This window comes from Scardinius erythrophthalmus (genome assembly GCF_964197995.2).
Source record: "Scardinius erythrophthalmus genome assembly, chromosome: 4".
Lineage (NCBI taxonomy): Eukaryota > Metazoa > Chordata > Actinopteri > Cypriniformes > Leuciscidae > Scardinius > Scardinius erythrophthalmus.
In genome coordinates, this window is record NC_138224.1 from 20948953 (window position 1) to 20971088 (window position 22136).

The window sequence follows — 22136 nt, forward strand, 5'->3', positions numbered from 1 at the left end:
TAACTATAGCATTTAAAATGACTATTATTAACTTATTTTTTCTTACTGTATTAACTTTTTTTTTTTTAAGTATAGTATGGTATTATAAATCCATCCATCATCACTCCCCAGACAGCAACATAGTGTCGGCCCAGATCCGGCCCACATCATGTACTGTGTTGAATCCACGTGTACCAGATGTGAGCCGGATCTGGGCCGACACTATGTTGCTGTCTGGGTCATTGGGCATTAGGTGGTGATATCCCAGACAGCAACATAGAGTCGGCCCAGATCCGGCTCACATCTGGTATATGTGGATTCAACACGTACCAGATGTGGGCCGGATCTGGGCTGACACCATGTTGCTGTCTGGGATATATGATTACACTGAGTGATTACCATATTCATGTGCCAAATAAATAAAAATCACTAAAAATAAAATGAAAATAAATATCACTCAACTATCTACATGGTACATAGGTACTTATGTATGTCAGAAAACATTTAGATATGTTTATAAAACTTCCTGTTAACACTTACATAATAGGTCTAGATCGTAATATTTGTCTTCATACAGAAGGTACATTGAAGTGTGTGGTAATTTGTATGTTCTTGTTTTTTGTTTTGTTTTTCAGAGGAGGAATTGCGGAAGCTCCGAGAAGAAACCAATGTGGAGACCCTAAAGCAGGAGCTGGAGAGAGAACGCAGCAGAAGACTTGACCTGGAACAGAAGATGAGCGATGTGCTGAAGACCAGGTGAAAAAAAAAGAAAAGAAAAAAAAAAACTCACCAACACAAATTAACATAAAAATGAGTTGACATAAAGTTTCAAACAATGGATGAGGAGCACAGGAGCCTGAGGCCTCAGATGCTCTATGCAAGTACTAGGGATTGGGAATAGAAAACTGCTTCTTATTTGGAATTAGTTCTATAGTTTGTGTTAACAGTGTTCAATGACCTGGTCCTGTACTCTGTGGGATGACCTCGCCAGAACCTGAGCTATAAAAATAGCCACTACATCTCACCCCCCATGACTCTAAAGTGGGAAGTCAATATCTATACGTAGAGAGACATGCACAACAATATGTCAGTACAGTGTGTTCTTTCCACTGATGTCATTTCAATATGTAATTGATTCAGATTTGATTAGCGACACGCAGAGAGGTTTCTGATCATTGACCTGCAAATATGTGTTGATGAGATTTTGACAATCAAACGTTTTATATTATTTTAGCTTATACTAAAGTTCTCAATTTTTGGGGGGAAATGGCTGAACACAAAACAATTGAAACTTAAATAATACATAAATATTAAATCTGTTTGCTTTTATAAATATTAAAACTCTAATAGATTTATAGCTTCTTATCTGTACAATTCTCTAAATAATCAGAATATACTGTACAAAGTTTTATATAAACATTGCATCCTTATTTTTTCTAATTTGATTTGATTTTTATTTCATTTGTACACTGTTTTTTTTTTTGTGAATGGTGGCTTGTCATTGACCTTCATCTTATAATAATGTATATACTATTATAGTATTTATTCATATTTTGAATTTATTTATATTTTTGAATTAAAATTTTAGGTTAAGTTTCATTTTGTTATGTGTTAATGTTTCTATTTAGCTTTAATTAGATTTTATTTAAGTCCGTTTTAGTAGCTCAGGTTACACTTATTTGACTCTATTTTACTCTAGTTTTGTATGAACTGAAAGTTAATGCAGTTTGTGTTTCCTGGTCCAGGTGTGAAGATTCTCCACCTCAGCTTCCACGGAAACAGCAGCCACCTGCAGCTAATGGCACAGGTAACACAACCCACAATGTTATGACAATAAGCGTATATTTACACGAGAACAATGCACTTAAAATTTAAGTTTTAAAAACGAAAAGTTTTTCGTGTAGAAACGACAAAAATCTCAGTTCACATGGATCCGCGAAAACGTCTAAAAACGCTGTATTATTCATGCCAGGCCAGTAGTTGGCGATATCACTTTGTAAAGAAACTATGCGCCTATAGACTGAACATGTAATGCGCATGCGTATGATGTCACTGTTTTCCCATAATTATGTTTTTGTAGTTTTCATGGAGACTATAAAATTTAACATTGCACTTTGAAACTTTAAAAGTTTGTATTTTCAGGTCCCCAAAACGCTGTTGTCGTTTTTAGTTGAAAACGGTGTTGTGTAAACTCCCCCTAAAAGTCTCAAAATTATTCAGTTTTGGATGAAAACATGTCTACACCTCAACATTTTTAGATCAACTCTAAAGAAGAAATTTAAAGGCGGAATTATATGTATCGTTTGAAGATGAGGCAATCCCAGAATTCACTGCAAAACACTCGGTGAAAATAATTAACATGGTGGACAAGAAAATGTAATACTAAATATATTTTTCTTTCAATGCTGAAAAGTATATATAAAAATAGTTTTATTGAAATTGTATAATTTGTATCTTTGTCATATTGTTTGTAATTTGCTTCTTTGTTCTTATTTTTAGTCTAAAAAAATAAATAAAATGAAAGTTGTTCAATCTAATAAATCTTGTTTACACTTCATGTATGACTATTGTGCATCTGTTGTCATACATAATATGGTAAATGTAGTATCCTAATTATTAAATTCCCCCTATAGTCAATAATTGAATCCCTTAAAACTCTTAATCTTTGATTACCAAAATTACCTATGTAACTTGGTGTTGGGTCCGAGTCCACCTTTGTCGAGTCCGAGTCGAGTCCAAGTTCTTGACAATAGAGTCCAAGTCCGAGTCCAAAGAGGGCAGAGTCGGACTTGAGTCCGAGTCCTTAACATCCGAGTCGGTCCGGCCGAGTCCACAAAGATTTAAATGATTTTGAAACTGACCTTTCACAAAGACCTGCCCCTCTTAGTTACTTTTGCTACGTCTGACAAGCCATTCTGCTCTCACTCCACATGTTCTGACACAGTGAAAAATATATTGCGGAGCAAAGAGGACACTGACAATGCGCCAACAGACAAGACCGAGCAGGTTAATCTGTAATTTCTATTAGATCTCTATTTGATTAATCTTTTTGTCTGTCAGTCACTAGGGTTAAAGTGGTTGGGTTGTTGCTCTAATCTGGTATAACGTTTTTTGGATTTCCCGCCTGGTTTTGGTTAGTAATTCTGAAATATCTGCTCCAGTTATTTTAGGCACTTGTCTAATTTTGTAGACCAACTAGGCCAGATCGACCCCTTTTGTTTGAGGCAGGAAATGAGAATGTAGAGCACAAGCTCCCTGACTCTCAGGATTCAGATTAATAGAGCTTTGCTTATGGCTTCTGAATGAAGTATATCTCTAAACTCTCACTGTAGACAAACAGCAGAAGGAGACGGTGTGTTCGCGGTTGCAGAGTTGGCTGTATGATCGGTTTGGGGTTTACATTGAGGATTTTCGCTTCCAGCCTGAGGAGAACACAGTTGAGGCTGAGGAGCCACTAAGTGCTAAAAGGTCAGTGAAGAAAGATCACCTGTTGAACATTATATAACTCTGTACAGGTTTGGAAGAAGTCATTCATTCTTGTGAAACTAAAATAGTTTCACAAGAATGAATGAAATGCTCAGTTATCATTTCCCACAGTTCTTTCTCTGTCCAGTAACGTTTTATTGTAAACATCTGCCCCCTTGTGGTCAGGACGCTTTTAGTCAGAATAGGCCAAGTATAGTGGCAAAGAGGAGATCCATCAACTGACATAAAATTAAGCTTTTACTTTCAAAATTGTCCAAATTAAAGTTTTCTAACATATGTTCTCCTCTGGTTTTATCAAATTATGTACATATCAGAGGGTGAGTGTTAGGTTTTACCATGCCAAATTTAAGCTTGGTCGTCTAATTTCTGGCCCAGATTTTGAAGAGCTGGCCTCCTTTTTTGGAAAGGGAGAAAAAAAAAACTATTATCAACTTATATTGTATTTATAATTACATTTAAAAAAAAACAAAAAAAAAACAAGTTGAGCCAACTTGAAAAAGTAAGGCAACCGATCTCACTCAACTTTTTAAGTTAGCTCAACTAATTTTCACCAGTTAAAGTAAAAACTTTTGTTCATCTAATGAGTTACAGGTAATCTTTTTAACTTAAAACATCTTGTCAAGACAACCAAAGAATGTGTAGCAATGCAAGCAGCTACAATCCTTGTTTTTTCATCTCCATGTTTGATTTTCAAAATTAACTACACGACATGAACAACATTTGCCTCTTAAAACTAGAGCTACACAATTTACCCCATTTCACCCGGGCAAAATAAATTGCAAAAGTTGCAATGAGAAGAACAGTATATATAGCTCAACACCTTAACACAAATCTCAAACATGGTGATGATCAACAATTGTAATTGTGTGCTTCTCATTGCAATTTTTGCACCTTATTTGCCCTGGTGAAAAGGGTAAACCATGTGCCTCTATAGTTTTAAGAGGCAAATGATGTTCATGTTGTGTAGCTAACTTAACTTAAATAAAACATGGAAATGAAAAAAACAAGGACTGTAGCTGCTTGCATTCCTGAATGCTAAACATTAAGTTGCCTTGACAAGTTTTAAGTTCAAAAGACTACTTGCTACTCTTGTGAAGAACATTTCATGAAAAGTTTTTAAGTTCACATTAACTTAAGCTAATTAGTTGAGTTAACTTAAAACGTTGAGTGCGATAGGTTGTCTTGTTTTTTTCAAGTTAGCTGAACTATTTAGCTAAACTCGTTTTTGAGCTCGTTTTGTGCTAATAATTGAGTGCATTTGAAAACAAGACAGTCCAGTCGCTTGTAAAGGTTTTTATGTTTGGGGGTTGTTGGTTTAAGAATTTTATTTTTAATAACCAAGAAACGTATGAAGAGTTTTTAAAATAAAAAACAAATACATAGCAAAACCCCTTCACAAAACCCTGTTGTGTACAGCCTACTGGAATTTACCATTTATATACCCTGAACTAAACTAGTGAAGAAGGACTCAACAAGTAACAATAATAATAATGAAAAGAATCCAGTATGTTCAGAACTTCAAAAGTTTTAGAGCTTCCTCACTTTTTTATCCACTTGGTTTATGTCATACAGACAGTTATCTCAAAACCACCTGAGAATATTTGAGGTTTTTGTGGTTTGTGGAGTTCCAGTCAATGCATGTACCTGCCTAAATTATACATTAGGCTATTGAGTCCATGTCTCTTAAATGTCCCCTCGGGGATCAATGGAGTACATCTATCTGTCTCTGAAGAGAGGTATTGAGTATGTGCTGCCCACAGCTGTCTGTTTTCATTGATTTACACGGTTTAAGTGTCACTTTGCTATAAAAAATACAAGCCAGGCTGTGGTTGGTGGAAGAAATTAGTGATGTTAGCTGAAGGCAAGGTAACTTGTCCCCCACTGTGCCATGGACATTAATGATATCTCAAACTCTCTCTTTTTTTTTTTCAGATTAACTGAAAATATGCGACGACTTAGTAAGTCTATTTTTGCTGTTGTATGAAAGTGTTCTTGTGTTTTTGTTGTTGTACTTCATGCTCTTGAAACTATTCAAGCTCTTTTTGCTTCGATTTTTCATCTTTACTTGTTTATCTTTTAATTTTTTTCTAGAACGGGGTGCCAGACCGGTAACAAATTTCTTACGGAATCTTTCCGCCTTATCCAACTGGCACTCAGTATATACGTCAGCAATTGCCTTCATTGTGAGTGACCTTCATCAGTTTTCTATGTTTGCAATTATACATATATACTGTACATATTACTCATCCTACATTTCTTTTAGACAGATAAACTTTGGTAACACTTTATTTTACAGTGTCCTTGTTACATATGTCACATGTACTTAGTAATAACAGTAAATTTGCATAATTACATGCAACTAACCCTTAACCAAATTCTAATCCTACCCTTACCCTATAGTAAGTAAATGTAGTTTCTTAATATTACTCAGTACTTAAATATTTAATTACACTGTAACCAGGGCAGGACTTAGGGTGGTGGCTGCCCCTGGGCTTGAGTCACTTTCGGGCCCTACCTTCTATACATTACTTTAAATAGAACAAAATGATACATACACAAGCTATATATTAGAGATACACAATTCTGGATAAACTGAGAATAAAAATAGAGATCACGATTCTGAACAAACAACCAAACAAAATAACATAATTTATGTTAATTGCTGAAGTCTATTAAAAATGTTTAATTAATCTGAATTATTTAAAAAAAAAACTTGGGTTTGAATGAATGATTCAATTCCTCAATCAAATACACTTGTTTCATAGATGAATCAGCATTTTTGAACGAATCTCCTGAATGAACGATTAAATAACAAATGTTTTTTTAAAAGTCATTTGTCGCCATCTGATGGCATAACAATATAATCGATATTGTTACATGTATCAATCAGTGTTACATGTTAAAAAAACGTAATAATTTATTTATATGACCACTGATTGAAGCTTGAAAAAGTTTTTTCCAATAAATAAATAATGATTAAAAAAGTTCAAAGTGATCATGTTTATTGCAATGCACAAATGTCTTGGTCAGAATGAGAATAAACACTGGAAAACATTATGTTTTGATTGTGGCATTTCTTTGAGATTTAGAATCCAGTATTCCTATAGGCTAATTATTGTTTCTTTTAGGCTACTTTTGTGTCCATTCGTTTTTCCTTTTTTAACCCGTAATTGAAAAACGAAAAATGAACGGTTGTTGTCTTTTTAAAACGCAAAAGTTGAACACCAACATTTTAATTTGAACTGGCTACACCAACTGCTGCGCAAAAAAGTAAATATCGACGAATTTTCTGATTTTTGTTTATGACTTTTTGCCCCTTTATTAAACATTTAAAATATTCACAAATTAATATGGAAAACATGTCGATTTTACTGGTTTTCTAAGGCCAAATTAGAACCTGGAATTGGTGTTTTTCCCGCAGTGCTGAATGAGAAGAGCCATTAATATTAGCCTATTAAAAAACTATTGTTTTGGCTAAAATCACATCTCCATCTCCGCTGTTAAGCAGATGCGCTTTTAGAGAGAAATGCACCTTTAATACGGATTAATCAGAAGGTATTAGCTTTCGATTCGAATTTGGTCGTTTTAAAGTGGACATTTCAAGCTTTAGCCTACATGGGCTATTTTGTTTCAATTCTCGCGCTCCAGTTTACGGAGATCATGAAAGTGCGTCTGATTGTTTTCTTTTAATTTACAAAAGCACAACGTTTTTTGTTATTGTGAGTTTACACAAATAAAAGTAGTTGAGAATAATGTATTATTATTTTCTGTATGACCAGAAATGATAGAGTATTTTAAGTTGTTTCCACTCTGTTGATAGGAAAATGTAAGTGTTCGCGCCCGCGCCTCCGTGTCATGCACAGCGCGCTCCACACAGCTTTGTTCCTTTTTTGCATAAAAGCGTCTTCTAAATATAGCCTATTAAATATTATAATTAAATAATATAAAATTATTATTATTTGCGTAGCTATACATGGCCCTCAAACACACCGCGTCTTCTAAGTCAGGTGACTGTAAATGCGCAAAAACTGTTTCCATTGCAGTTTTGCGAAATATTCCTTTTTCGAATTGCCTGAAAAACCACCTCATGCGAGCGTAAAAACTTTTTTTTTGCGAAATTGACGTGTTTCCATTGTGCTTATTTTCAATTCGCAATTTCAATTTGCGCAATTTGAAGGGTAATGGAAACGCGGCTACTGTCTAATGCAGACAGGTTTTTTCAACGGTTCGGCAGTAAACGAGGCACTACGTAACTGCCAATAACCAATCAGCAAACCTCATTTTAATTTAAACTAATTTAATTTAAATTTAACTAAAATTTAATTTAGCTAATTAAATTACATTTTTCATTGCAGGGCAGGGCCAGGTAACAATGCTAGACCAATCAACAAACTTTAAATGAAAAATTAAATGACTGACATATTATTGAAAAAAAATCAAACGTAAACGGTCAAGTCAAGTTTGAGCCCAGTCAAGCCCAATGGTAAGTCCGGCCTTGACTGTAACAATGACACCTTAAAATAATGTGTAACCCTATATTTTAAGGTGTCTTTGCTGCAGAGTTAAGTACTGAGTAATATTAATTAATAACATGTACTTTCTATAAGGTTATAGTTAGGATTAGTGTTTGTTTTAGGATTATTTGCATGTAATTATGCATAATTTGCTGTTATTACTATAGTAAGTACATGCAACTTGTAACAAAGAAACTAAGGTAACACTATTTTACAATGTCCTTGTTACACATTACATGTAGTTACTGTAGTAATAACTATAAATTATGCATAATTACATGCAACCAACCCCTATTCCTAACCTTATAGTAAGTACATGTAGTTCATTAATATTACGCAGTACTTAAATGTATAATTACACAGTAATTAGGACACCTTATAATAAAGTGTCACCAAAACAAAAATAAAGTGTTACCAAATGTTTTACTTAAAAAATCTGTACTTGCTCATTAAATTGCTCATCAGTTGGGCAGCCGTGTAATGTGTGTTGTGTTTTTATCACAGATTTATATGAATGCAGCATGGCATGGCTGGGCTATTCCTTTGTTTCTATTCTTAGCCATTCTGAGGTTGTCGTTGAACTACCTCATCGCCAGGTAAAATATTTGCTTTTTCACTAGAATGACTTTGAAATGGTCAAATCATTTCAGGGTTAAATTAAAAATGTTACCTAGATTTAACTTAAATTTCTAAGTTGTTTTGTATTGGCTGAAATTGCCAATTGTAATAATTTCTATACTACCAAAAGATCAGTAGTCAACTTGGGCTTGGTGTCAGCATATTTGTGCACTCAGGCAGTCATTATCACTGTACATGTACTGCACATGCACTGACTGTATATTAATAAACATACATGTACATGTATGTATGTATATATATATATATATATATATATATATATGTATATATATATATATATATATATATATATATATATATATATATATATATATATATATATATATATACGTGTTCATGTAACGCAAACAAATCAATTTAATGTTGTTGTTTTTTTTCTATAGAGGATGGAGAATTCAGTGGAGTATTGTGCCTGAAGTTTCTGAACCTGTGGTAGGAATGTTTTTCCAGGGTGTATGTTTGCATGTCATTGACTTTTATTTTTATATTGTGCATATTTAAATGTTCTTCCTTGTGGTCTTTCTTTCCAGGAACCTCCAAAGGAAGACCTGACTGTGTCTGAAAAGTTTCAGTTAGTTCTCGACGTCGCACAAAAAGCACAGGTATCAGCTTTACAGGCTTGAACACATGAACGCTTTAATTTTTTTACATTTTCATTTAAATAATAAAGGTGACCATTTACATTATTGGTCAAAAGTTTGGACACACTCCTGATCTTGAAATCTTTTTGATCTGAAGGCTTCTGTTATGTATGAATTTCTTTACAAAACAATAATTTAAACATTTTATATATATATATATATATATATATATATATATATATATATATATATATATATATATATATATATATATATATGAGTTAGGAATATTATATGAATAGTGATTGTGAAGGAAAAGTAGCCAATAGTTGTTAAGCATAGATGGAAATTATAGCAAAATGGTTTATTTCATAGTTTTTGAGGACTTTTATTTTATAATGTGAAATTGTCATATGAAATTGTGATTAGAAATTTTAATTTCGTGTGTATTTTTCTGCAGAATCTTTTTGGTAAGATGTCAGATGTTTTGGAGAAAATCAAAAAGTAAGTAGCTCTTTAACTTTTATTGTAGGACTATGGGCTCCTTAAAGGGACATAGTAATGGAAACATGAGATGGATGAAAACATTATCAATGTGCTTTTGTGTTCCCTTGCAAAACTTTTAACGTTTTCCCTAAAAACTTCACAAACAAATGCAAAAATTTTCCAGCAAGCATAAAACTGGTGATAGAAATAGTGTGACATGAGAGACAATACAATACTTTTGTGAGGAAACGCACACATTTCACGAGACAGAGCAAAGGTTTTGAGATAAGTTTCTTGGGGCAAAACCTTAAAAAAATCAACAAAAATGATGAAAATAATATGAGATGGTGAAAAAAAAAAAAACATTATCAATACTTTTGCTATGCTCACAAACTGTTTGCGTTCTCTTTGCCAGCAAACAAAACTACTGATGGAAATTATATTTCAAGGCTATTGTGAGTTTTAAAGTTGAACGCAAAAACTCTGTACAGGGAAAGTGAAAATGAGCTCATGACCTGAAGGAAATTAATGAATGTTTCTCCATGTCTGTATGTGTTTGTGTACATCAGTTTGTTTATGTGGGTTCAGCCTGAGATCACTCAGAAGTTGTACATCGCTCTGTGGGTGGCCTTCATCTCCTCCTGCGTCCTGCCATACAAGCTGATGGGCTTTATGATCGGTGAGAATCATTATTCATAACCCCACATATGTACATAAACACGCCATGCACACTAATAACATTGCAACACAAACAAACACTGCCATTCTGAATGGTTCTGACACGTCTCTTGTGTAACAGCATATTTAAAGTCCCCCTGTAGTCAATCATTTTATCCCTTAAAACTCCTATTTGATCACCAAAATGACACATTTAAGCATTTTTTCCTTTAAAAAAAAAAACAATGTGTCATGCCTTAAAATAGTTTGAATGTAATCCACACTCTTGCCTCATTTAGTATACACAGTTGTATGAATATGCAAATTAGCCCCTTTTTTTATTTAGAATACATATAATATGTAAGAACGAGCCTATGATTGACACAGGGGGACTTTTAACAAGAGACATTCAGCGACAAGGTAAACTACCGTTCCAAAAATCAGTAAAATGTATGTTTTTGAAAGAAGTGAATACTTTTATTAGGCTTGGATGCCTTTTTTCATCAAAAGTGACAGTAAATACTTTACATTGTTAAAAAAAAATTAAATAATGATCAGCACAACTTTTTTTTTCAACATTGATAATAAATGTTTTTGAGCCCCAAATCAACATATTAAAATGATTTCTGAAGGATCATGTGACACTGAAGACTTAAATAATGGCTGCTGAAAATGTAGCTTTTCCATCACAATTATAAACTATATTAAAATAGAAAAAAAGTTATTTTAAATTTTCACAATATTAGTTTTTTTTATGTATTTTTTTATCAAATAAATGCAGCCTTATAAGAAACTCATAAGAAATACCTTTCAAAAACATTAAATAATCTAACCGACTTTTGAATGGTAGAGTACATTTATAAATTTTTAAATACATTTTAATTTTACATTTTGTCCATTATATTTAGTACAGAAGAGCATTCTGTGAAATGAAGTGTGTTTTCACTTTGTTCCATTAAATTAAAGTTCATTTTATTAAAAATAATGTAATAAATCTTCCACAATTGATGTTTTTGTGCTGAAATGCAGTTGTTTTTTATCATTCTCATGGTGTGTATATGTGTCTTCCCTGGTAGGGCTTTACGCAGGCATCAAGTTCTTTATTATAGACTTCCTTTTTAAGAGCTGCCCGAAACTCCGAGACAAATACGACACTCCGTTTATCATGTGGAACAACCTGCCCACGGACCCTCAGCTGAAAGAGCGCAGCAATGCCACTGTGTCTCGACGGGTGAGACAGAAAGAGACAATGTCATACTCACACAGCAGCCTCCTGGTTGTTTTCACATTTAAAATGTCATACCTATCTAAAACATTTTTTTCAGAGTGTCAGGCACTGTAAATATGTGCGTATGAGAGTGATGGGTGTTGCCTCGTAAGGGAATCATCATCAGTATAGGTCGCTGACATGACGATCACATATAATCTGTTGTCTTTCTCTCTCAGCTGTCTGGGTGTGAGAAGGTAGGGACTGTGGTGTGGTATTGCCAGCACCTGTGTGCGTGTGTGTGTGTGTGTGTGTGTGTGTGTGTGTGTGTGTGTGTGTGTGTGTGTGTGTGTGTGTGATCAAACCAGCTGACCTTACTTTCTTTACCTGTGTGTGTTTGGATCTAGATGCACCTTTGTGATATGAATTTTTGTCTGTGGCCAAATGGATCAAAATGGCTCAATTAACTTAAGCTCAACTAACTTAACTCTTATCTCACAGAGAAATGTTCAGGTCATATTCCACCACAAAATCAATATATATATATATATATATATATATATATATATATATATATATATATATATATATATATATATATATATATATATATATATATATATATATATATATATATATATATATTCTCATTACAATTGTGCATTTCCCACCTAAGTTCATGCTAATATAATAAAAAAAAACATTTTTTTTTATTGTAATGCCAAAAAAACTGCAGAGCCCCTAAATTGACATGGTGGTGATAAAAATGAGATGGGGAAAAGACATTTTTCCTCCTAAAGTATCTCAATTTCTTTTTCCCAGAGCTCCCTTTAGGGGCCCTGTACTGTGGTAGCTTGTTTTCTCCACAGAATAAAACATTTTAAAAGATAATTGCGACTTTTTATCTCGCAATTGTGAGTTTACATCTTGCAATTTTGACTTTATTTCTCACAATTGCGAGATAAAAGTCAGAATTGCGCAATATAAAGTCGCAATAGCAAGTTCATATCACCCAATTCTGACGTTATAACAAGCAATTGCGACATTATATCACGCAATTGTGACTTTATAACATGCAATTGCGAGTTTAGATCTCGCAATTCTGACATCTTTTCTCAGAATTGCGTGATATAAGTCGCAATTGTGTGTTATAAAGTCAGAATTGAGTGATATGAACTTGCTATTGCGTGTTATCCAATTCCAAGTCCAATTCTAAGGAAAAAAAGACTTTCTCACAATTGGGTTTATATCTCACTATTCTGACTTTATAACAGGCAATTGCGGCTTTATATCATGCAATTCTGACATTATAACTCACAATTGTGACTTTATATCACGCTATTCTGAGATAAAAAGCCAGAATTGTGAGATGTAAACTCGCAATTGTGAGAAAAAAAGTCATGGCTGTGAGATACAAAGTCGCAATTACCTTTTTTAGGGGTTCAAGCACGAAGTGCTGAAACCCTATTGTAATTGTAAGGATTCGTAAAACGCATTGTGCAGGGCAAACCGTAAGGCCTAGAGACCTGAAACCTAGCCGGATGGTAGGCCTCAATTTGGGGACAACTTATCAGAGTATGACCCCGATTGGCCCATAGGTGGCGCTACAGCAACCAAAAGTACAAAATCGCTCCTAACTCTTAGGCCGTTTGTCATAGACTCAAGTGTGACTCTTACACCACTGTGATCCCTGGCTCAAGGCGGACAAAATGGTTATCTCCAAATTCGATTTAGGCAGGAACAATTTTCTGCTATGTCGCATTTTGTCCAAAACCTACTTTTGCGAACTAGTCCCTGGTTTTTTGCCCGATCGAAACCAGACTAGTCTAGGACAATTCTCTGGACTCTCTAGATCAATAATTATCAAAAAAAAAGTTGAGCTTTTGCATTTGGGTGGCTGTAACAGGGTCATTTAGAAAAGGGGCGTGACAAAATACACTCAAAAGCCTATAAATCCTACAGGGAAACTCAGAACTTCACAAAAATTGTGAGCATATGTGTCCTAACATGGTGAAGAAGCATGCCGAGTTTCATGCAGATCAGACCAAAGGTGGCGCTATAACTGTTAAAAAGCTTTAAAACCATATATTTCCTATGGTACATTGCCTGTATTGGCTGTAAATGGTGTTTTCCATCTATTATGTCAGTGGTTAGATGCTTGCTAAATAAAACTTAATAACTTTTGATGCTTTTGTGCTTAAAAACCTTAAAGTCCTTAATAGCTTGAACCCCGATAAATGCTGCTTGCAGCTTTAATTATTTTATATTCTGTGGCAGAAACAAGCTTCCCTTAACATTCCCCCAAACATTACCTTAATCCTTAAAAACAAATTTTCTACCTATACTAAAAAAAATATTCTCATTACTCTAATGTGATAAAATCACATTGTAATCACCTATAATGAAAAAATCCTGTTCTCATTACTATAATAAAAGCATTCTCATTAGTGTCATGCAAAAAGATTATAGAATCTTTTGTGTTACAGTAATGGGAATGAGATTTTTTTTTTTTTCATTATGGTAATGAGAATGTGTGTTGGGGTGTACTTTGTTGTCATGAAAGTTATGTCACAATGCAAATCTTAACGATCTTAAAAATAGTCTTTATTTTCTTCATCCAAAATATAATAATGTGGTGTAATATCAGATGGGCATTTCTTTCTCTCTGCAGAATTGGCTCTTTATTTAAAATCTGATATAAAATACTGTAGAATTAATTGACTGATCTACTAAAAGTATTTAATATTAATGATTTTGTTTAATGTAATCTAATCTAGCTACTGCATATTAATGTAATGTTTACAGCTAATGTGCCATTTTGAATCCATTTTCACAGACTATTTGATGGGTTTGCTCTGTGTGTGTGTGTGTGTGTGCATAGATAGCAAAGGATTGCTTTGAGTAGTTTCCACCAGTGTTATTTTAGTATCAGGGAGATACTACTAACAGTTTGAATTAGTTTTATTAATCTTGTGTGTTTTTGTAATTTTTATTATTATTATTTTTTGTCTATATCATTTTTTGTTTCAGTTTTTGTTATTTTAGTACATCAATTTAAACTAAATGAAAATGAGAAATGTTTCCTTGGAAACTAGCTGAAATAATTTTTTATTTGATTCGTTATGTCAGTATATTATTTTTTTCATGGTTTTAGTGAACTACACTAACACTGGTTTACACAACAATGCAGCTGTAGTTCGGTTTCTTAGGAGTAGATCATTAGATGTAGCAATAGTTGAATGTTTGCCTTTAGGACAATGAAATTAAGCATTTTGACTGTTGTTGAGAATCTGTACAGAGAACATATTACATGCCCTTGAGAATGAGCTCAATGGCGGTTGATAACATTACCTTTAACCTTCTTTTAAAACATCATTACACTGACTTACTGACACCCACATGAACTCATTTCATGTTGACTTTCGCTGCGTTCACGCCATGTCGTAATTACGAGATGGCAACACGTGACTTCCCACTTGGAGTTGTTCATGTCCTCGGACTCAGAATTGTGTTTCTATGGCAACACTATCAATCTGCAAATCAGAGCTCTCAGAAAAATCCTAGTTTACAAATTGTAATTATGAATTCTAGGAAGACGTGAACACTTTTTTCACTTTTCGTAATCTCATAATTACGGTAATTACGACATGCTGTGAACGCACTTTGTATTGTTTTGAGCTTAAAGTCAACAGGAAATCAAAATGAAACCTGTTTTCTTCCCTTATACATATAAAAAGTGAGGCATAATTCACGGCTAGCTGTGTATTAAACTATTTTAATCGACGAAAAGGAGGCAAAGAACCACCCGACGCGAAGGGAAGCATTCAAATCGTTTAATACACTGCTAGCCGTTAATTATTCCACTTATACCATGGTCATTTGCCAGAATTGACAAGTTAAAGCTGTCATTGATGTTTGCAGCGCGAAATTTGACTGAAAGGGTTAAAATGGTGGTTAATTTCGTCAGCTACGGTTTGTTAGATATAGCATTCTGTCTGCTTTAAATTTGACACAGAGAAAAAGTAGTGCGGTAAGGTTAAAATTATTTGATTGAATGATAGTATTTATTTTAATTAATTAGCCTATAGAGGGAGAGAGAGAGATGTGCGTGGCTGTGCAGAGTCTCTCTGCTAGCAATGAAGCTGTGAGTTGAATTACTTCATAAACAGCGACGTTACAACCTCCTTGCTGAGTAATATAATGTAGTGATTCAGTAGCAGGGTAATTTACTAATAAAAGTTTTGGGAAAGCGTTGATAAGAAGTCTCTACGCTCCTGTTTCTGTGTGTACAGCACAATCTCTGATTTCTGTGTGCGAGTCAGTGACATCCCAGACAGCAACATAGTGTCGGATCCGTTTGCCAGATGTGGATTCAACATGTACCAGATGTGGGCAGGAACTGGGCCGACACTATATTGCTGTCTGGGATACATGTGTGTGCGTGTGCTTCAATAAAAATCGGTGCATTGATATACAGTGGAATGGTGATTAAACTGACTTGGAACTATCTGTGCATTTTACTGCACACCTTCCAGCCAATCAGAATTGAGTATTCAGGCAGACCATGGTATAATTGCTATTGTGAGTGATTGATTAGTGCATGTTTTTCCAGAAGAGAGAAAAAAATTGTTCACCCCCTCAAACACCTATCCTTTATAAATATCATAAATACCAGAAACATGTCACATTATGTAAGTAAAATGTTTTTGTTTTGTTTGTTTTTTTACTTTAATGTAATGGCTAAAAGTATCAGTTAATGCAAGCTATTTATTTGAGTTGTTCCAAAATCTCTCTCTTTTATGTTAAGATTCAGCCAGTGGTCTCACGGAGCAGTTTAGCCACCATCCCGGCCGGAGTGACCCGAGAGGAAGAGCCTGGCCGTTCACACAACACAAAGAAAGGAGCATTCCATGAGATCTTCAACCTACCCGAGAGTGAGAGACCTCTGCCCGGTGAGACCTCTCGTAGACTTGGTTCTTGTCTTATGAGACTCCGCATCCTGAAAAAAAAAAAAAGTACTTGAAACCTAAATAGACAAAACAAAACGGGCTTGAGTTGGACATGCCAAACAGATTTTTATTTTTCCAATTGTGTACAACCAAGAGATTTAGTAGTGTCTTTTTTTTTTCAGTGTGTGAGAATGGATGGAGATGCTGTCTGATAAACAGAGACAGGAAGATGCCCACTGACTACATTCGCAACGGGATGCTCTACGTCACTGAGAAGTAAGAAACATTTGCTCAGCTGTGTTGGGGAATGTTACTGTACTTTTAAAAGTAATGTGTTACAATATTGCATTACTCTCTTAAAAAGTAACTAATTGTGTTACTTAGTTACTTATGGAAAGTAATGTTGCATTACTTTTTGTCACCTGAGCTGGGCTTGCGAACAAAAAAAAGTTATATTTTTCCACAGCTTAAACAAAACTTTCAGCTGTGCTGCTATTCTGCATTGCAGAACAAAAAAAATCAATTGTGATGTTTAACTAAAGTCATTTTTGCTTATTGGTATAGTTGAATTGGATCATCGAAGGTCAGCAGCAAAGGCATTGGTTAATAAAGTGAGATTAAATGCATAAAGTATATTTGTATTATTTAACATCTTTAATAATTGCAGGTTTGCTTAATATTCTGAGTTTGCATTTCACTGTTTCTATTCATTTTGAAGAATACTGATCTGATTTTGAGTAAATTCATGCTCACATTTAGTCTAGAACTACAAGAAGCATCATGTTCACACACAGTGCACGCAACGCCTCTTCACTTACTCGCGATTCCTCTCAACATGGGGACAGGAGAGCAGTCAGTCAAGTAAATAGGAAAACAAAGTAACTTGCATTACTTATTTGAAAAAAGTAACTAAATTTAAAAGTAATGTGTTACTTTACTTGTAACGTGGAAAAAGTAATCTGATTACATACCGTAACTTGCATTACTTGTAATGCTTTACCCCCAACAACTGTTGCTTAGTATCTGATTGCTGAGCACAGCAAGATTCTTATCTATGAAGATCTCTTTCATGTCGTTATGAATAAGTTCATGGCAGTAACATTATATTATATAACATTGATGCAGTAACATTATAATTACAATTGGCTGCCCATCCATCAGATACCTGTGTTTTGAGAGCTCCAGCTCAAGATCAGGGTCTTCAAAGAAGAACAAAGTCATTAAACTGGTGGACATCACAGATATCCAGAAGGTATGTGCAGTGTTATTTCTAACTAAAAAGTCATTGAAATAAAGCTGAAACAAAGTAAAATATTACATGAAAAACTGAAGTGACCATTAAAGATGTTGCCTTGGCAGCTATCTGAAATAATTGTATTAACAACTTTATGGATCTTTGACTATTTATGCTTCATGCACTTTCTTACAGCAGTAGGTGGCAGCAATGCATCACTGGCTGCACATGAAAAATGCATTTTCATTTAAATATTTGTGGAATTATTTCAAAATTACTAAAAGCAATTTCAGAGTTTCTAAATTATAATTTTACACAATTATAGTGCAATTGTAATTATTATAAAATTAATTTCCAAATTATCATATATTTTGCAATCAGAACAAAAAAACAGCTCATCTTTGACTCTAAAATATAAGTTATTTACAAACATTTTCTTATACTTTAAAGGGATTGTTCATCCAAAAATAAAAATTAGCCCTATGATTTACTCACCCTCAAGTCATCCTAGGTGTTTATGACATTATTCTTTCAGACGAATACAATCGGAGTTATATTAAAAAATGTCGTGGCTAATCCGTGCTTTTCGAATGCATAATTTTGAAGCCCAAAAAAGTACATCCTTCCATTATAAAAGAATACTGTAAAATACTGTAGCTAGCTTCCGACAGACGGCCTACTCAAATCTGATGAGCAAAGAATTTGTTTAAGGGCAACTGACTGTTATCTGTAGAATTTTAAATCAGAATCTGAGGCCAGACTATTCAACTCCAACTGCCCAACATCTGCAGACTGGCTATGACTTTTTTTTACTAGCGTCATTCTCATCCAGATTAAAAATCGGGGCAAAAGTGGTGTAGTGTATTCCAGCCTTAACACTGAACAATGGCTAACTCAAATTTGAATTCTGCAATTTCCGTGATGAAGAAGTTTATACAAATGAACACATCTGATGAAGAGCTAGTAATTAGATTTGACAAAGTTTGTGAGGTTTACCTCATCAGATTTTAGTTCTTTAAAGTCGGCATTAAACGGAAGTTAATCTTTTCTTCCCTGCTGTGACGTACATTTAAGTGAAATTCAAGTGGAATGAAAAAATTATTGGATTGTAGGAAGTTGGGCGTTGCTAACTAAATGGAGGCAGATCTGAATGGTAGTTTGCAGTCAGTTGTGAGGGGATATTTAGCCTAATATTTATGTAGTTTACGCCGCAGCACACAACATGAAGAGAACAGACGTTTCGAAGGGGAGGGGAGGTTAACTGTTTTTTTGTTTTTTTTTATGAATTTTTGTCTCAGTTTAAAAGAAATTTTTTGTTGTTGTTGGTCACTACACGTCATTCAGACAATCGTTTTCTTGAGTAATTTAACGGTTCAAAGCTGTAAAGTGGACAAAAGTGAGCTATACTCTATTCATTATCCTTTTTTTTACCTCATAGTAGGACATTTTGAGGAATTCCCAGACAGCAACATGGTGTCGGCCCAAATCCGGCCCACATCTGGTACACGTGGAATCCACATGTACCAGATGTGTCCCGGATCTGGGCCGACACCATGTTGCTGTCTGGGTTTTTACCATATCATGTTTAATGTTTATTGCAAATCACTTACTGTTACAATAACCCTTGCTTTTCTTTTTTCACAGTATAAAGTTTTATCAGTTCTGCCTGGGTCTGGAATGGGCATTTCTATTGCCACACCGTCAACACAGAAGGTAGTCAAGTCAAATATATTTGTATAGCGCTTCACAATATACATTGTTTCAAAGCATAAAATCGTGATGTTAATATTTATAATATCTTAATTCCTTAGAGCCGTATTTAGCAGATTAGAGCTGGGCGACAAAAGTCAAAATAGTCAAAACACTTGAATGCGAGTAAGTTTCATAAAAAAAGCAACATTTTGAGCTAAAAGCTGAGAAAACACGTTTTTGTCAAAGTCGTATCGGATTCAGAACGATGATCAAAACTCAGATTGAGTAGATCGAGTCCATCAACTTACCAATGCTTCACAGTCCTATAGCTCGTCCTGGGTCGACATTTCATTCAGTAACATTAGGCAGTTTTATTTATATGCTGTTTAATGTTGACGATCATGTTATTTTACATATTCATCAGCTTACATATGTATGTAAGCTTGTTTCTGCCACAGAATAAAACATTTAAAAGATAATTGCGACTTTTTATCTCACAATTGCGAGTTTACATCTGGGAATTCTGACTTCCCACACACACAAAGAAATGTGTGTTATAAAGTCAGAATTGCGAGATATAAACTCAAAATTGCGTGTTATGAAGTCAGAATTGCCGAGATATAAACTTGCAATTGCGTGTTATAAAGTCAGAATTGTGAGATATAAACTCGCAATTCTGATTTTTTTCTCTCGCAACTGTGAGTTTATATCTCGCAATTCTGACATCTTTTCTCAGAATTGTGTGATATAAAGTCGCAATTGCAATTTATAAAGTCCAATTCTAAGGAAAAAATAAAAAAATTTGTCGCAATTGCGAATTTATATCTCACAATTTTGACTTAGCACACAATTGCGACATTATATCACACAATTCTAACTTTATAACTCACATTTGCGACTTTATATCACGCAATTGTGAGAAAAAAAGTCTGAATTGTGAGATAAAAAGTCGCAATTACCTTTTTATTTTTTTATTCTGTGGCGGAAACATGCTTCCATACATATGCTATCGCTTGTTTCTGCTTCTTCTTCTTCTTCACATGTCTTTTGATCAGGAGATTCAGTACTCTTTCAGAAGAGGCGTAATAGCGCCCCCTGCCGTATAACAGTGAAAACACAGAAAGCCAGAAATTTCCGTCAATGGCGAGAAAAGAGTTAAAGCCATTTGATGTCTCTTTTTACAGCGCCATCACCCTCATTGAAATAATGAAAGTGTCTGTCTTGTTGCTTTGATGAATAATTGAGTAAAGTCTGACAGAGAATCGCTTTATCTTGTTCTCGCAGCCACTGGTCTTTGGTGCCATGATACACAGAGACGAGGCCTTTGAGACGATCTTTACCCAGTACATGAAGATCATGACCACAACCAACCCTGAGACATAACTCAACCTTTTATCCTTCTGGAAGATATCTCGTTTGGAAAACAAGTATGGGACCAGCATTTCCTGCCTGGTTAACTTTAATTGACAGTTACTTGGATGATTGTAGGCTTGAGACGTGACCAGCAGGAGATTTTAGCGAGCTGACATTCCAGCGAGAGTTCTGCATCTCAAAGAAAGAGACTTTTCCAACCGGAGGGATGCGGGGCCGGCTTCTCGTCATGCGACTGTGACCTTTTTTGGCTTTCCAAAAATGAGCACACTGATCCGACTTCGTGTTTTGTACTCATCTGTCAATGATTCAGATTTCATGTCCGGTTTTAACCTGGAAGATGTTACGGGGGGGGGGGGGGGGGGGGGGGGGGGTTGTTAAGGAAGATCTTGAACACTTTAAACACTGCAAGAATTCATTTTCTCAATCAGTATTTTTGTTTAAAACTTAATTCAAGATATGTGTCTTGTTTTCTTACACAATTTTGCTTCACAAGTAAATTTGTCTTTTAACTAAATTTAGATATTTTGTACTGGAAAACAAGACAAAATACTGATAAATACGAAGAAAAAAAGTGCATTCACACTTTAGGCGTTTTGCAGAAACAAAACGACAGGAAGTCATTCATTTTCAATGAGAGTTGTCGATTTAATGCGCCATACAGGTAGTTTATATGTCTTGTGCACTATATTCATTCTTCACTACCATGCACCATGATGTTTTATTTTTAAAAGTTATGAGGCTGGTTATAGTTAAACTTTGCTCACTTTGTCATGTTGGCAACAGTCGCTGTTGCTCGAGTTGCTAGAAATCGACAGCTTTCATTGAAAATGACTTCTGGTTGCTTTGTCACTGCAAATCACTGTCAGTGCAAATGACCTTTCAGACTGATAAAAAAAAAAAAAAGCCTTTATTTTTTACATTTGTTTACATTGTTGCTGTGTGCGCACAACACAGTCACACTCAAACTCACTTAAATCTCACCTCTCAGCAAAGTGTGCTTCATGTTTTTTTAGCAGAACATTTTCCCAAACTTAACTTTGGGGAAAGCGTAGTTTCAAAATGGTTTCAAATGGCCTTTCTTTAAAATGGTTGTAACGTCGTAGCAGTCGGCTAATCAATTGGTTTGCTTACGCTTGAAAACACTAGTTAGATATGAAATGTCGCACTTTATTTTTCAGTATGTGTACTAACTGTGTACTCATACAAGAAAGTAATATAAGGTAACTACTTTGATTTAAAATTAAGGTTAAGTTTAGTACATAGTATATACTAGAACAGGACTGTCAAATAAAGTGCTATCGAATTTTTTTTTTACCAAGTATTTCATGTTTGTATATC

The 22136-nt window shown here is 34.5% G+C and overlaps 1 protein-coding gene across 3 annotated transcripts in view; it reads left to right on the plus strand.

Moving 5' to 3' along the window:
• Positions 1–21687, plus strand: part of gramd4a (GRAM domain containing 4a) — a 63653-nt gene extending 41966 nt beyond the window's left edge. The window contains exons 4-20 of one of the 3 annotated variants that reach the window (XR_014030101.1): positions 615–735; positions 1725–1786; positions 3312–3447; positions 5398–5423; positions 5557–5648; positions 8484–8575; positions 9002–9050; positions 9149–9220; positions 9660–9703; positions 10255–10364; positions 11419–11573; positions 16357–16501; positions 16681–16774; positions 17660–17750; positions 19377–19445; positions 20709–21414; positions 21614–21687. Coding sequence is in view for 2 of the 3 variants with exons in the window: in XM_081364157.1 (XP_081220283.1) it covers positions 615–735; positions 1725–1786; positions 3312–3447; positions 5398–5423; positions 5557–5648; positions 8484–8575; positions 9002–9050; positions 9149–9220; positions 9660–9703; positions 10255–10364; positions 11419–11573; positions 11789–11806; positions 16357–16501; positions 16681–16774; positions 17660–17750; positions 19377–19445; positions 20709–20807 (1475 nt within the window). In the remaining variant the exon portion in view is untranslated. Of the gene's footprint in view, positions 1–614; positions 736–1724; positions 1787–3311; positions 3448–5397; positions 5424–5556; positions 5649–8483; positions 8576–9001; positions 9051–9148; positions 9221–9659; positions 9704–10254; positions 10365–11418; positions 11574–11788; positions 11807–16356; positions 16502–16680; positions 16775–17659; positions 17751–19376; positions 19446–20708 lie in introns of all 3 variants that reach the window. The other 2 variants (XM_081364157.1, XM_081364158.1) reach the window with 2 other exon arrangements.
• Positions 21688–22136: the final 449 nt, after the last annotated feature.